The following is a 16,979-nucleotide window of genomic DNA, read 5'->3' on the forward strand; positions in this document are numbered from 1 at the left end:
GGTCACAAGATTGATCATAGATTTAGAGAAAATGAGTTCAACAAATTGCTGTGAGTCAATTTTCAGTTTTAAACAGCATTTTGTATTATATTTCTCACCAATAAGATTATTTATCTTGTTCTCTTACTGTCATGGCTTGTTAAAATTTCCACTTTTGTTTTTTATTTCACCTAGAACTTTCAACGTTGGACTAAGGCTAGACTTGAAAACAAGATTTCAAAAGTATAGTCAAAAGGCAGCTGCAACTCGTGGTGACTGTGTTCTCATTATTCCACATATTCTATTTTTCAGAGTAAAATTCTGGAACAGCGGTTAGAACAGGGAATGGTATTCACAGAATATGAAAGAATTCTTAAAAAACGCCTGGTTGATGGGGAGTGTTTGACTGCTCGGCTCCCTGAGAATGCAGAAAGAAATCGATTCCAGGACGTGCTTCCCTACGATGATGCCAGGGTGGAGTTGGTCCCAACTAAAGAGAACAATACTGGTTATATCAACGCATCACATATTAAGGTGAGAGGAACGTTTAGAGTAATGAAGAGTACGTATGGTTTTGAGTTCAGTTACGAGAATGGTAAGAATTGTATTCATGTCTGTATTCTAAAAAAACCCAATTGTAAACTATTGTGCCAAACTCTATATTATAAACTGCAAAATCCACACACCAGACAAAAAGTGTTTAGACACAGGGCTAAGGTCATGTCTCCTGTCCCCACGTAGTAACCTCCTCTGCCCCGACGTCATCACAGGACTCAGGGAGCGCTTATTTGCCTGGGTTTAAAACTTTATCCGAACCTGAAGCTATCAAACTACAACCCAGAACCCTTGAATGTTGAAGATGATTGTATAAAAATGTAGCTTATGAGGGGTGACAGTGGGATTGGGAAAGCCATATGGATCACATCCGTCCAGTATATGGATGGATGAGTAGAAAAACGGGGGCAAAAAAATAAACGCACCCAGTGATCTTTTTTACTTTAATTTGTTCTTTTTCACTTAAATTTTTATTCTTATTACTTTTGTGTGTGTGGTAATGAAAATGTTCAAAAATTAATTTTGGTGATGGATGCACAGCTATATGGTTGGTACTGTGAGCAATTGATTGTATGCTTTGTATGACTGTATGGTATGTGAATATATCTCAATAAAATTGAATTATTTAAAAAAAAAACACTCACACACACAAAAACTTGATCCTAACTCCAAAGACTTCTATTCCAGCTGACTTCTAGCTGGCTGCTAGTTCTCTCTCTCATCACTTGCATTTTTATATACCAGAAAGGTTTGGATTTTTCAATGATGTTCACAAAAGGTTTTATTTATGAAGGTGCCATTTACTCTCTTTGCACACCACCTGTAATTGTTTTTAAACAGCATTGTGTTCTTTGAAGAAGCAGCACTGCTTCTTCCCTGGAAACAGAATAATGCCATTTAACTGGGGTAATGTTATAACCGTGAAAATGGAAAAAGTGATGGTTCACAAGAGGTGGTCAGTAAAGCCAGATGCTCTTTCTCCTCCATCATTCTGCCCTCTGCTCCTGCTGGCTGGAAATTCTTTATTTTGGGAAGGAGAAACTTCCTTCTAGTGAGTGGATGAATGAGTTATTTATGATCAGCTGTTGTTTTTCTTCTTCCTCACATTTTCTTTAGTTTGCAAGGAATATTTTGATAAGAGAGTAATTTGTCACTTGAGGCATTCTGAAGATGTGGCACTCTGCCTGTGAATGCCAGTCCTCCTTGATGGCCTTTGGGAATCTGTGCTCGTACTGTTATAGTTTTAATATGGACATAATTTATTTAAAAACTGAGCTTTCTCTAGAATAACACATCCAGTTTCCCATGACTAGATGGTGGTTCTGTAGTGAATTTCAGAATCTTCAGAGGCAACCTGAGGAAGAGTGGAAAGTGTATGAGCTTCAGAATTGGAAGATCTGGGTCTGACTTCTGGATCTACCCCTCATCAGTTGTGGGACCTCAGTTTACTTTCCTCTAAATAGAGAAATGGTGGCACCTACCTCGTAGGCTGTCCGATAGGCCCTCCCTCCCTAGGTCTTGTTTGCTATTGTAACTCTCATGGAGCGGGTGCAGGGTGGTGACTAGGGGGCTGGTAGCCTTAAGCGGGAGTGGGTTTGGAACAGTGCTTGGCACAGTTTTGTTTTTTTTTTTTTAAATTCAGTTTTATTGAGGTATAGTCACCTACCATACGGTCATCATGGTGTACAATCAACTGTTCACAGTACCATCATATAGTTGTGCATTCATCACCCTAATCTATTTTTGAACATTTTCTTTACACCAGAAAGAATAAAAATAAGAATAAAAAATAAAAGTTAAAAAGAGCACCCAAATCATCCCCCCTCATCCCACCCTATTTTTCATTTAGTTTTTGTCCCCATTTTTCTACTCCTCCATCCATACACTGGATAAAGGGAGTATGATCCACAAGGTTTTCACAATCACACTGTCACCCCATGTAAGCCACATTGTTATACAGTTGCCTCCAAGAATCAAGGCTGCTGGGTTTCAGGTATTTACATCTAGCTATTCCAATATACTAAAACCTAAAAAGGGGTATCTGTATAGTACATATATGCCCACCAGAGTGACCTCTCAACTCCATTTGGAATCTCAGCCACTGAAACTTTTGTTTCATTTCTCATCCTCCTTTTGGTCAAGAAGATGTTCTCAATCCCACGATACCAGGTCCAGGCTCATCCCCAGAAGTCATATCCCGCATTGCCAGGGAGATTTACATCCCTGGGAGTCAGGTCCCATGTAGGGGGGACAGCAATGAGTTCACCTGCCAAGTTGGCTTAGCTAGAGAGAGAGGGCCACATCTGAGCAACAAAGAGGCACTCAGGGGGAGACTCTTAGGCACAATTATAAGCAGGTTTAGCCTCTCCTTTGCAGTAACAAGCTTCATAAGGGCAAGCCCCAAGATAGAGGGCTCAGCACACCAACCATCAGTCCTCAATGTTTGTTGGCACAGGGTTTTACACTTAATGGGCACTCGGAAACCAGTTATTGTCATTACTGGATAATGGTGGAGCTAAAGATTTAACCCAGGGTACCAGTCCAGTAATTACTCTGTTATATTAGACATTTCAGGGTCATTAGGTGATATTGACTTAATTCGGAGATGAGACTACCCTAAGTAGGAAGTTTCCCCCCCACCCCTAGAAACCTGACATTTAACTTAGGTTTTGACTTTATCGCTAATGTTTTTTCCAAGGTGTGTAACTTGTATTTCATGAGGTGAAACAGTATTTAAAATTTGGGATACAATGATGATGTTATTTTTATAAGAAAAAGAAACAACAGCAGCAATAATGACTACTTATTGTTATGTGCAAGGTACCCTATGCACTAACTCACTTAATTCTCTCAACTTTCTGATAGGAATAGATAATATTTTTATTTTGCAGATGAGAACTGCGATTCAGAGAGGTTAAACAAATTGCCTAAGGTCACATAGGGAGTATTGGATTCATAGTACATAAGTTTATAAAGATGTCAGGAAAAAAATTAAGGTGGAAGCCCTTCCTTATTCCACTTAATAATTCAGTTCACTTTTTTTAGTTGCTACCATGGATGAAAAAATATATATAATTTTTTTTTCCTTTTCTTATTTCAGATTACTGTCAGTGGAATCGAGTGGGATTATATTGCCACGCAGGGACCATTGCAGAATACATGTCAGGATTTCTGGCAGATGGTATGGGAACAGGGAATTGCAATTATAGCAATGGTGTCAGCAGAAGAGGTAAGTACTCATTTCTCCTAATTGATTTTCTCAGCCTCAGAAGCACAGTTAATATTAATCATTGTAGGGTCCTGACCTTGAGAGAAAGAGGCAGGGTTGGATTGCATTTCTAGATTTCCCACAGGCTGTTGGTGGGAGGGTAGCCTTTGCTGGATCTTGTGTTTTTGTTTTTGTATTTTTTTTAAATTTTATTTTGAAATAAATTCAAACTTACAGGAACAGTTGCAAAAACAATACAAACCCCATACACAGAATTCCAGCATACCCCAACCCCCCTCCCCCGATACCCCATCCACCAACTTTAACATGCTGTCACACCACCATTCCTTTCTTTCCCTCCCTCCCTCCCTATCTATCATCCATCATCTATTGCTCTGTCTTCTGAACATATGAGAGCAAGCTGCACACATCCTTGAACAAACAGTATAATTCACATGTACATTTCCCATGAACAAGAACATTCTTTTATGCAATCCTATTAAGTGCAGCTAAGAAGTTCAAGAAATTCAACATTGTACAAAGCTTACATTCTATATTTCCTTTTGTTTTTTCTTGTGTCCCAACTGTGTCCCTTTGAGCCTCCTCTCCTCCATCCTCAGATCCCATCCAGGATCATCCTTGGCATTTAATTGTTATGTATTTAGACTGTCTTTTTTTTTCAATTGTGGAAACATATATACAGCCTAAATCTTCCCATTGCACCCCCTCCCTAGCATTCATTAGTGGGATTAATCACATTTAGAATGTTGCAATGCCATCACCTTCCCAACCATCCATTACTAGAAATTTCCCTTCACCCCAAACAGCAACCCTACACTCATTTCTTAACTCCCCATTGCCCCTTCCCCTACTTCTCGTAACCCATACTCTACTTTTCATCTCTATGGTCATATTCTCTGATACTTTCTTTGTGTTTACCGTGGGGCTTAAATTTAACTTCTTGAATCTATAACAATCTTGTTTTTCTTTGATACCAAGTTAACTTCAATAGGACACATAAACTATGTTGCTTTACTCCTCCATTCCCCCACCTTTATGTAGTTCTTGTCAAAAATTACATATTTTACATTGAGTCCAAAACCACTGATTTATAATTACAGTTTATGTATTTTAGATCCTGTAGGAAATAAATAGTGGAGTTACAAATCAAAAATACAGTAGTACTGGCATTTATATTTACCATGTGATCTTTATTGGAAATCTTTATTTCTTCGTGTGGTTTCAGTCAATTGTTTAGTGTCCCTTCCTTTCAGCCTGCACAATTCCCTTTAGCATTTCTTATAGGACTAATCTACTGGTGATGAAGTCCCTCAGCTTTTGATTATCCGGGAATGTTTTCATCTCCCCCTCATTTTTAACCTCCAGGTATTTGTGAATTTTCTAAGTCTCTGATGGTTATTGACTTCTATTTGTATTCCATTGTGGTCAGAGAATGTGCTTTGCATAAATTCAGTTTTTTTAAATTTTTTGAGGCTTGTTTTATGTTCCAGCATATGGTCTATTCTGGAGAAAGAGCCATGATCACTAGAGAAGAATGTGTATCCTGGTGATTTGGGATGTAATGTTCTATATATGTCTGTTAAATTTCTCTCTCTCGCTCCTTTCTTTGTTTCTCTGTTGGTAGGGCTTCCTTTAGTATCTGAAGTAGGGCAGGTCTTTTATTAGCAGAATCTCTCACCATTTGTTTGTCTGTGAAAAATTTAAGGTCTCCCTCAAATTTGAAGGAGAGTTTTGCTGGATAAAGTATTCTTGGTTGGAAATTTTTCTCTCTTAGAATTTTAAATATGTCATGCCACTGCCTTCTCGCCTTCATGGTGGCCGCTGAGTAGTCACTACTTAGTCTTATGTTGTTTCCTTTGTATGTGGTGAATTGCTTTTCTCTTGCTGCTTTCAGAACTTGCTCCTTCTCTTCAGTATTTGACAGTCTGATCAGAATATGTCATGAAATGGATTTATTTGGATTTATTCTATTTGGAGTTTGCTGGGCATTTATGCTTTGTGTATTTATATTGTGTAGAAGGTTTGGGAAGTTTTCCCCAATAATTTCTCTGAATACTCTTTCTAGACCTTTACCCTTGTCTTTCCCTTCTGGGACACCAATGAGTCTTAAATTTGGACGTTTTATTTTATCTATCATATCCCTGAGATCCATTTTGATTTTTTCAATTTTTTCCCCCATTCTTTCTTTAGTTCTTTCATTTTCCATTCTGTGGTCATAGAGGACACTGAATCATTGTTCAGCTTCCTCTAATCTCGTACTATGAGTATCCAGAGTCTTTTTAATTTGGCCAACAGTTTCTTTTATTTCCATAAGATCTTCTATTTTTTAATTTACTCTTGCAATTTCTTCTTAATGCTCTTCTAGGGTCTTCTTTATGTCCCTTATATCTTGTGCCATGCTCTTCCTCATGTCCTTTATATCCTGTGCCATGCTCTCATTGTTTGTCTTTAGTTCTTTGATTAATTGCTCCAAGTACTGTGTGTCTTCTGATCTTTTGATTTGGGTGTTTTGGTTTGGGTTTTCCATATTGTCTGGTTTTATCATATGCTTTAAAATTTTCTGTTGTTTTCGGACTCTTGGCATTTACTTTACTTGATAGGGTTTTTTCAGAAAATGAAAAACACCAATCTCTAATTTGTCAGATCTACAGCTTGGCGTACACTCCTTCTAACTAACCAGCAGATGGCGTCCGTGAGTCAACTATTGCCCTCAAGTCAGTTCTCCCCAACTTTGTCTTTGTGGCGTGTGGGGGTCTGATTCTTGTGGGGTTCAATTGGTGCACCAAGTTTGGCTGTGTTGTTGGTGCTGTCCACCCTGAATGAGGGGCATGTGTCTGAGCGGTTAGGGAGGCAGGGCAGCTTTAATAATCAAACCTTCCAGGTGTTCCTCTCCAGGAGGAACTGGAGGCTCTTGCAAGAGTCTAAACCTTCATTTCAGTCTTGCCACAGATTGTCTCTTCCACTGACCCACACGTCCTTGGTATTGGTGTAGGGTCCCTGGGATTTCCAAGCATGTCCCCCTTCTCAGCCGTGCTCTTCCAGGACCTCTGCTGAGGGAAGGCTGTGCCACATCACAAGTGCGCGCCGGCCCTCCAGGGAAGCCCTGGGCCGCTGAGCTGTGCAGGGGCTTTCCCAGCCTGCCGTAAAGATGGCTGAATTGCATGTGTTAATGTCCTCCTTTTCGCACAGCTCCGCCTTCCCAGCTCTGGGACAATTAGCTGTGGTTGCAATAAAGGCCACTGTCCATGGCCGATATTGTGGCGTATGCCCAGTGCTGCAGGAAACACTCCCCGTCACACTGGGACCCTTGGCGTGGCTGTGGGCTGTGGCTCTGGCCCCGGGCAGGAGCGTCCCCAGCCCGCCAGGAAGATGGCCGCAAGGGGCGTGGTTTCTTTCTCCTTTTGGTTCCCCTCTGCCCTCCTGTCTCCAAGACAATTAGCAGCGGGTGTGGGAAGGGCCATCTTCCATGCTAGATATTGAGGCATTGGCACAGCCCGTTCCTGCTGCACTTTACTGCACAGTTCTTGCCACCATATCTGCAGCTGCTCCCGGGTTTTTTTTTGTTTTTTTTTTTAAAGAACTAGTCTGTCGCCAAATACCAACCCGCGGTTTTCTCACACCGCAGCACAGCCACTGGACTTTCAACTGGCTCACTCACTCGTTTCAGAATGCAGACTCCCGGTTTCATCAAGTGCATGGTCCCTGTGGATTTAGCAGACCTTGTCCGGCTGGTGCATCGCTGGAACTGGTGTTCTGGGTCACTTTCTGGCTTTTATGTAGTATTTTTCACGGAGGTGTTTTTTTTTGCCCTGTGTCACATAGCTGCCATCTTAGGTTCTCTCCTTGTGTTGTTTTTTAACTGTACTTGTCTTTAAAAGGAGGGAGGAAGAGAGAAGAGCTTCAGGTATTGGCCACGACTTGGTTCCAGGCACAACACCGTCACATATGGAAGGTTTAAGATCACAACCCGGTTCCGTACAGATTCTGGCTGCTACGCCACCACAGGCTTGAAGATGAAGCACCTTCTCACGGGGCAGGAGAGGACAGTGTGGCATCTCCAGTACACAGACTGGCCTGAGCATGGCTGTCCAGAGGACCTCAAGGGATTTCTCTGTAAGTGTCTTAGTTCCTAGGACAGCCTTATGTGGCGATGTTAAATCAACATCAGAGAGGAAGACTTACATTTCTAAAACATTTCTTTATGTTGCATCATATACACTTCAGGCTTATTATTTGGTAGATAAGAAGATGGCAGCCCAAGCATAGTCAGTGACTTGCCCAAGATCCACCGTCCAGTTAGTGGTTGGGGTTGGTTAATCGGCACCCAGAGCTCTTTATAGCAAGTCCTTTCAATCATTGGAAATAATCTGAAAATTGAGTTTGTCAATTTGATATGCCTAAACCTCTGAGCATTTTCTATTCCATTGATTTTTCACAGCATACCTTGAAGAGATCCAGTCTGTTCGACGTCATACTAATAGCACAAGTGAACCCCAAAGCCCCAACCCTCCATTATTGGTCCATTGCAGTGCTGGAGTAGGAAGGACTGGTGTCGTTATCTTATCAGAGATCATGATTGCCTGTCTGGAACACAACGAGGTTATTATCATCTCCAGGTTATCCCTAACCTTTTTTGATAGGAGAAAAGTAGGATGGGAACAAGGCTGGGGAGGAGGGGAAAGTAGTGGCCTAATAGTTCTTTTGACTGTAGAGGTCTCAAAATATTATTAAATGTTCCCTGACAGAAGGCTATGTCTTCTTGGAGATTCACAGTATCTATTAGCATCTTAAAAATCCTGTGAGGTTGTACCATAAACAAAGCTGTTTAATTTTGATTTACCCACAATTTTTCAAATTTGATTTCAGAACCCTTTCTCCTGGAACACCAATTAACATTTCATGGATAATGCTGGTCAGAGCCCTTTTGGGGAAAGGCTGAGTTAGATACTGAGAGTACTGACCACGCTGTATTTTCGTTGAATGTTGGTATTTGGTAATTTACGTTTAATAAGACAAAATGAGCTACACCCAAGGGATGTTGAAGAAATAACCCACATGGACGTGCTAATGTAGTAAAGATGTCAAAACTGGTCTATCCTGGGTTTTTTTTTAATAGAGGATGCTAAGGTAGAAAAGAGGCTGTCCATTGCCTAACTGGATTTCTGCTAGGGGATCTGCTTCCCACCTACCCCCGTCTCTTTCCTCTCCCAGGGGACGCCTTGCCTTCATCGCTGTTTCTCTGAACCTAGGTGCTGGATATCCCACGAGTACTGGACATGCTGAGGCAACAGAGGATGATGATGGTGCAGACCCTCTGCCAGTACACGTTTGTATACAGAGTTCTCATTCAGTTCCTGAAAAGCTCAAGGCTCATATAAGCTCCTACAACTTCCTATGGGGACCCAATCTTGTGAAGCGTTTGCAGCTAAGCAGTGCTTGCCTAACTCATACTTTCTCCTAGACACTTGATCCACACAGAATGATACATCGGGATGTCAGTGGTGTGGTGTGAATGGCAGTGCACTGAAGGAACTGTGCAAAGCACGAGGCTGAAGAGGGGAATTTTTAACCTGGGAATGGTGCTGAAGGAGAGACTTGGTTTTGAAGGGCATTGCCCTGCCCTAGGCTGTCAGATTTGCAGCCCTTGCACAGATTTTGGAGGTTGTATTTTCTAGACAATTCTCTATCTTACTGAAGCTATGCTGGACAATTCTGGCAATAATTAAGGCAGTGTATAGATTTCTATCTTAAACCAGTTTTTGAAAATGAAATTTTATTTTATGACTAAAACCTTTAGGGGTTTTTTAAGTGAGAAACTAAACTATCCCTGGGGATGATCCACAGATATGAATGGTTCCTGTGTAACTTTGTATTTAAAACCAAGTTACCATCTTTTATTTTTAAAAACCTTGGATACTTACGGTTTAGTTACCAAATCTAATAGAGAATCTAAAGGTGTTATTTTGAAACATAGAAAGCATTTTTATATTCAGAAAATTTTTTATCCTAAAAATTCTATATATTTGTACCTTCTATATTTTCCAAACAAGAGCTCAACTCATTAAGATACCGAAATGAGTCAGTTAATGTAAGGAAAAGTTGGGAATGAAGGCACGTTATTTAAAATGTAAAAGAATAATCAGTCACTATTTTTTCAGTATTACTCATAAATCTAAGTGTTTGATTTTATTGGTTGAAAATGAAGTGAAAAAGTTGCACTTTTTTGTTAAAAACAATAAATTTGAGTTTTTGCATATGTGTTGCTTTATAGATGAAACAGTAACACTGGCAACAATGGACGTAAGTGTTTTGGAAGAGGTAAAGATGAAGGGTGAAGAGTATGTAGGATAACTAGGGCAAGAGCAAGTGTGGTGTGATGGGAAATGAGGGTGCCTTTGTCTTTATAAAAACACAGTGTTATCTTACTGAGATTGAGGTGCTGGGGTGGAAAGCGGTGGCTCGGAGTGTAGGGGCTGACCCTGCACTCCCCCAGCCATCCCCAGGGACTGCAGGCCCTGTCACTGTCGGGGACTTAACTGTCTCCTTGGAGTTCTTCCACCTGAACCTCAGTTCTTTTTTCACAAATAAAATCAGATTTATATTCTCATTGAAAGAAGCCTTGAAAAGACTTCATTTTCTTTTGGTTGAAAGAAGGGAATAGTTAGTCATAGTTTCACCTTTTCTCCCAAACCACAGCCCAAACTTGTGGGGCCACCAGAGATTGATATTCAAGAGGTGCTAGAATTTTAGCCCCTTAGTCCCTCGCTCCACCCCTGAGGTCAGTTTTTGTTCCTTGTATCACGCCCCACCCCCATCCCATTTAGGCACACCCCGGTGGGCAGAGCCAGGTTGAATTGAAGGGGAGACGGTCACCTCTGATCCAGGCTAAGAGGTTAGGGTCACGGGCAGTTGGGTAAGTGAGGGCTAATTGATGTTTTTAGTCAAGGACTTAGCTCTTCTTTTTTTTTTTTTTCCTAAGATTGCTTCCCCACAATGTAGAGCTTCCCAAAATGTAGACTCTAGGCCTATTTCTCCAAATTACAATATTCTAGGAATGGTTCTGATTTCCATGTTATCTCCTGAAGAATTTAATTCACTACAGTGACTGCTAAGTCAGTGTTGTCAGTCATGAGACAGGACTTCCTGCATATCTCTGTGGGTCCACCTGAGTTACCCAGAAACCAATCACTTGAAAGGAAAATTCAGAAGTATTAATCAGAATGAATACTGAAAGTGGGCACATCTCTTACTTAGGAAAAAAATACCAATTTAAAATCTAAATTTTTTTTAAAAGTCTTGTTTAAAGAACAAAGTAGACCGAAATGGAGGTATTCAGAAAAAGCTCCCCAGAAGAATGAGTAGGAGTTTTTATAGTAACATTTTCTAACTCCACACCCTATATAAAGAACGAATGTTTTTGATGCTTTTTTTCTTCCAGTGGTACGTTTTTAAAAATGCTTTTCTGTAAGCTTTAAATATTTTGGAGTGTCCCATTGACAAGAACGTATTGTAAACTGAAATTAAAGAGTAATATATGGTATATTTGTGTTCCTATTGTAAAAATTTGATTATAAGTAAATTACTTATGAGGGCAAAATTACAACTGTTTAAATTTGTCACTCTTAAAATATTGCATGTTTGACATAGAGTCATGTAAGTTTTTTGTCCCTTTTGAAGTTTTAAACTTTTAATGGCAGTTAGTGAATATGAAAGTATTTCTGAATAAAAATAAATCTGTATTACTAGACTTTGAAATAATGTGATTTTCAAGAGCAAACTGTAGAAGACTGAGGATTTTCTTAGGTTTGCCACTTCTGAACTGAGGATGTTACTGTCTGCCAGACTTACAAAATGCTTCATGTTTCCTAGTGTCCAGTCCTTCAATATTAATTTCATTTTAAAATTACCAAAATATACATTTTCACAAAGAGTAGATTATAAATCAGTATTTTTCACTGATTAGTATTGGTTATCTCTGGCATCATAGTTTTCCTGATTACTGGGGTCTTTTGATGAAATACTCCAGTTGATAGTTTTGAGCATGGAAAGTGCACATTTTAGAATATCATTTGGAATGTTAATGGCAGTTTTTCTTATTTTCCTCTGGAACATCAACTGTGAAGCATTCAGAAAGCCCTAGAATTTAGCACTTTTAAAACTGTTTGGCAGGATTAAAACAGAAGCTGAACCTGGGTGTCCTTAGAAACTTCTGGAAAGACCAAGGTCTAGCCAGAACCACAGAGGAGTGCTGTGGCCGAGGACCCAGTGATGGCATGGCCAGTTTTTCTGGGAAGCATTCATCAGAAGAAAGCAATAATTTAAAATGGGTTGATCTGTTAATGGTTAACAATATTAAGAAAATTACTATAAAACTGGAGGTCTACTGCAACTTGCTGGTTTATTCTTTGAGATTTGCATGAGGAAATAGAAACAGGAAATACTGTTTTGTGTTAAGTAAGTCTCTTCAGAGGTACTCTTTTGGATTTCAATTTTGGGGAACTTGCTTCCCTAGAAGGAGATTTCGTTTGGGACAAGCTAAAACTCTCTCTTTCTAGTTTAAAGTTTATTTTTATAAAAAATCTCTAAATTGGAAGGCATTCTTTTTTGAATGGAGGGATAGACATTTTAAAAACAGGAATAGGTACCTTAGGAATTTGCCTGGGAAATGTTTCTCAAAAGAACATGAATTTTTCAAATTCCTGTGGAAAATGAATCCATTTACCTACTATGTATAATTACTTTAAAGTGAGGAAAAAAATCAGAATGACCAGTTAAAGTTTGCATGTGTTGGGGTGGACAGATAGAGGCGTTTAGAAGATGTTTGAAGGGGTTCTTGGATTGTTAAACTGGCATAATTTTAGAAATATGACAGGCAGTTCCCAAATAGCAAAAATTGTGCTCTGAAAATTCAGTTGTAAGTTTAATTTTTATATATATATACATATTCTTTTTTATTGAGATTGTTCACATAGCATACAACTATCCAGAGATCCAAAGTGTACAATCAATTGCCCACGGCACCACCATATGTAAGTTTAACTTTTAAGATAGAGTAATATTTTCCTTTGTAAACCATTCTCTTAGATGGATGTTAACTTTCTTGCCTTGTCCTCTCAAAGGTGATTTAAACCCTGGGGAACCTGAAGTGTAAGCAGTGGTGCAAACCCAAACCCCCAAGTTATGTGCCAAGAAAACATAGCGGTATTTCTCCCTCCTGCCCCCTGGTGGTGAGATCAGAGAATGACCTCTCCCCACATCTACCAAGCAGCCGGGACTGAGAGTATGAAGTCAGCTTGGGAGATCCCACATGAAGTGAATATCCCAGCATTTGTTACAAAACATGATTGGAACTTGTAGAATTAGGAAAAGGATGGGAGATAATGATGAAGTGAACAGGGCTGCTGCCTGTTCTGAGGTGGGGCAAAGGTGGAAGAGGAAGAAAGGAAGAACTGGCGAAACATTCCCCTGCCTTCCCTGTAGCTACGTACTCATCTTCTTTGGATGGTCACAGGCATGACCCAGTGAGGAAATAGCAGTTCCAAGGCAAATCTTCCTAGATAAATTAAGATCTGCCTGCACATCGTATTTCCAAAAATGTTCAAATTACTCAGATATACTTGAGAAATTAAAATATTTAATTTTCAAAAATCTAAAGCAAATCTAATTTTTTCCAACATTTTAATAGGTTAAGAAAGATAATAACCATATATTTATTTTAAATTACGCTTTATTATGATAAATAGGTACAAATGGGTGACAAAAAAAGGAATAATTGTGTTAGTACTAACTGTTGAACTTCTAACTATATGGCTGATGCACTATTCTCAATTTCTGAAAATTACTTATTAGCTAAGCATGCTTTGGTTATTGTTACTTCATTTCCATTAAATGACTGTGTTGTGTCATATAAACACAACACTGTCTATAGTAAGTAGTACATATATATACAGCTTATTCCAGTGTAATAAATTAGCAATTTTAGCTGAACTGGTAGATGGTTTTTAAACTGTATAAAAAGATAACTTTATTTCAGTTTCAAATGTGTATACTCCTGAAATTTAAGTGTGCATGTGTATTTTATATCCCCACTCTAAAAACTTGGTGAAACAAACATCTGCAGTATTCATACAGGAACAGGTCTATAAAGCCAAAGAAATCCAGAAGATTTGACAATTATCTGCGTTAACCAGAACACAAATCTGTCCAGGCCTCAGTTTTTCAGGTAGATTGTTAAGAGTAGTCTAGATTTAACGATAATTCCATATGCTCATTCATCCAGAGAGTATTTTTCCTGTGAGTGCAAATGCCACAGGTCAGGCTGCGGCCACCAGTGCTGACAGACGGTCCAACCTTTCTTATCCTTGAAGTTTATTAGAAATCACTTGAAATTCATGGATCATTGAATAGGGCATAAATCTTTTGCTACTTATTTTATGGTAATAAACTTTACTGAAGTGTCCCGAAAAGATCTAATGGTTTTATAGCTTTAACTGGAATATTATCAGTGGAATACTGGTTTAGTCCACCAAACAGCATTGAAAAAAATCACAAATTCTCCAGAGGTGACAAATTTATTTCCATAACATATTGCATAAAAACAAGATTTAAAATAATATAAAGCCCCTAACCCAACGTGAGTCAATCAAAAAGGAGGAACCAGGCTTCTATCTCATGCCATTTTGAATACCATGTCCATTTTAAAGAAAAATTTTGGAAGTTGTTTTTCTCAGAAATAAGAATGAATAAAACTTGAGAGGAAAAGAAACAAGAAAAATTGTATAATTTGCAACTACTTTTAGATTGGTGGAGCGCTAATGGGTTTTATTTGCTTAGCTTGGTTTTCCTGGCACAAGAGAAAAATTGAAATAGTTATTGTGTAGGGATGTTTCTAATGTTTTTAAAAACTTTTTAATATGATCAACTTAAACAGTCCTCCATATTAGATTTTTTCAATTCTATTAAAAGTAAGCAGCTCAACTTGTCATTATAGAATTGAGCTATTAAATATTTATCATTATACTTATTTTCTAAGTAATACATTGGAAAAGGGGAATAAAATGTATTTCTCATTATAATAAGCCTTTTTAAAAACTTTATACATAGTCAAACCTTGCTAAAAGATTGATGGATGCTGTGCCATTGTGCTTTATTTTTGCTTTTTTTCTCAAGTAATTTTTTTACAACAAAATATGAAACACTTGGATTTTTATCATAAAATGTTAAACAAGTAAATATTTTCCTATGAAAACACCCTAATGTTTTACTCTATTGTACTTAATAGAGGGAACTATTCTGATTTATAAAGAAGGCCTCTAGTTCAGTGAAGAATTACGCTATAACTAGGAATGTTAGGTATATTTCTATTGTATTGTCTATTTAAAAACAAAGCAATACAAATCCTACTCATAGTAAATTTAGCAAAGCATACTTTTTTAAAAATCAAGATAGCAAATCTCTTTAAAGAAAATTCCAACAGAAGTTATGATTTAATAGGCCTAACAAATTTTTAAACCCAAAATTTGGAGAAAATTTATACAAAATACATTTTCTAAGAAAGTTGCCTTATAATTCAAGCAATGCAGTGAGTATTCTACCTTTTTGAAATGGTAGTATAAATAGTTGTATTTTTTTCTAGTTTTAAAAGCAGTTTTATGTGCTACAGTCTGGTGATCAATAATGTAAGATCAGAAGAGCCTAATTCTTGTAACCTGTAATTGGTTTGCAGAAGTATATAAATTTAATGGGCAAAAAAGTTTGAATGACTGAATGTAATATATGTGGAATGAATATATTAAGTCTATTTTTCCCATGAAAATAAATATTTGAAGCAAGATATTGTGTGTGAATGGTGTAACTAAAGCTATTTTGTCTGTTTTTTTTCACTCTAGTTCTTATTTTATAGATACAAAATTAGCCCTATTCTCCAGTAGAGTATTTTAAATAATGTACTAGATAACAGATGCTTCTTCTTTTAGTAGTTGCCAAACTGTCACATCTCCACAATAATCTCTTGAGAGTTAGAATGCATCTTGCCAAAATAGCTTCATTAATCAGAATATTTGTAGGCCAATTAATATACTTGAAGAATAGATATCTGTCGATGTTCTTCCCAACAATATCAACACAGCAAATGAAAACAAAACAGGCTGGGAAGCAGCTTCATGGTCTTAAGTGAGTTATTTAACTTAGCTTGGTTTCTTATATCTGTCAAATGTAAAGTACCTACTCTTAGGGTTCTTATGAGGATGAACTAAGAATGTAAATTAAGCAGAGTGACCAGTATGTAGCTGGGGCTCAAAATTCTGATTTTTCCCCTTGATTAGTCTCAATTATAAGTTTATTTAACACTATCCTAATAAGCATGTGAGTTTGGAGCATTTTCTAATGTGCCATTTTTATAGGATGTTTAGCATTTTTCTTAGCAGCTGGTGCCACATGATTTAACTGGCCGACAGCAGAAACCATGTATATCAAATAGGAGAGATCGGACAGTGCACCCCTTAAAACACCTGCCAAAGTTACCCAATTGCTTACATGATATAAGACTCCAGCCAGTGTGCTTGGGCCTTATTAAATGCTACCACATAGCAACCTGCAAAGAGACTAATTCTTCAGATGAGGGTGTAACTGCACTGTCTGAAGGAAAAGCTACTATGTCTCAAGTGCAAACCCAGATCCCTCAGAAGTGGACTGGGACACCTTGGAATGAGAGGTGGCTGCCTATGAGGAGGGCCACCGCTGCCCCCCCCCCCCCCCCGAGGTTTTTCCCCTCACTGCCCACAAGGTCTGAACAGTTGGTGACTGATCAGAAATGAAATTGGAAAGTAGCAATTTTGGTAGATTAGAGAGAGAGGGCACATAAAAACACTTTGTTCAAAGAGATGATAGAAAAGAGGCCAAATAGCTTTTGTGCTTATTTACCAAGGGGCTGGAGCTACTGCTCACTGCATCGAAACAGGACAGCTGGCTGGTGTATTTAGGGATCAAAACGTGTATAACTTACTGAGGGACCCCATCATTTTAAGGGTTCCTAATGCCCATGCTCCTGAAGGTCCATAAAGGTATCATGCTTGTTCTGGGGTCAAAAAGAGGTGATTCAGAAATAGAAGGCCCAGCCTCATAAAGTATGATAGTCCACTGAGTCATTATGGTCTGGAAACTGCCTACCCCTCCAAAGCCATAATAGGATCTAAAGCTAATGCCCACTGGGAGACTT

At 38.5% G+C, this 16,979-nt stretch overlaps 1 protein-coding gene across 2 annotated transcripts in view; it reads left to right on the forward strand.

The window, feature by feature from the left end:
* The window catches only part of PTPN21 (protein tyrosine phosphatase non-receptor type 21), a 133,373-nt gene extending 117,777 nt beyond the window's left edge, over nucleotides 1–15,596 (forward strand). For both annotated transcript variants that reach the window (XM_037832128.1, XM_037832129.1), the window contains exons 15-19: nucleotides 292–513; nucleotides 3,635–3,763; nucleotides 7,642–7,876; nucleotides 8,202–8,362; nucleotides 9,013–15,596. In XM_037832128.1, the coding sequence (XP_037688056.1) occupies nucleotides 292–513; nucleotides 3,635–3,763; nucleotides 7,642–7,876; nucleotides 8,202–8,362; nucleotides 9,013–9,141 (876 nt within the window). In that variant the 3' untranslated portion in view covers nucleotides 9,142–15,596. The remainder of the gene's footprint in view (nucleotides 1–291; nucleotides 514–3,634; nucleotides 3,764–7,641; nucleotides 7,877–8,201; nucleotides 8,363–9,012) is intronic.
* Nucleotides 15,597–16,979: the final 1,383 nt, after the last annotated feature.

This window comes from Choloepus didactylus, chromosome 4 (assembly GCF_015220235.1).
Source record: "Choloepus didactylus isolate mChoDid1 chromosome 4, mChoDid1.pri, whole genome shotgun sequence".
Classification (NCBI taxonomy): domain Eukaryota; kingdom Metazoa; phylum Chordata; class Mammalia; order Pilosa; family Megalonychidae; genus Choloepus; species Choloepus didactylus.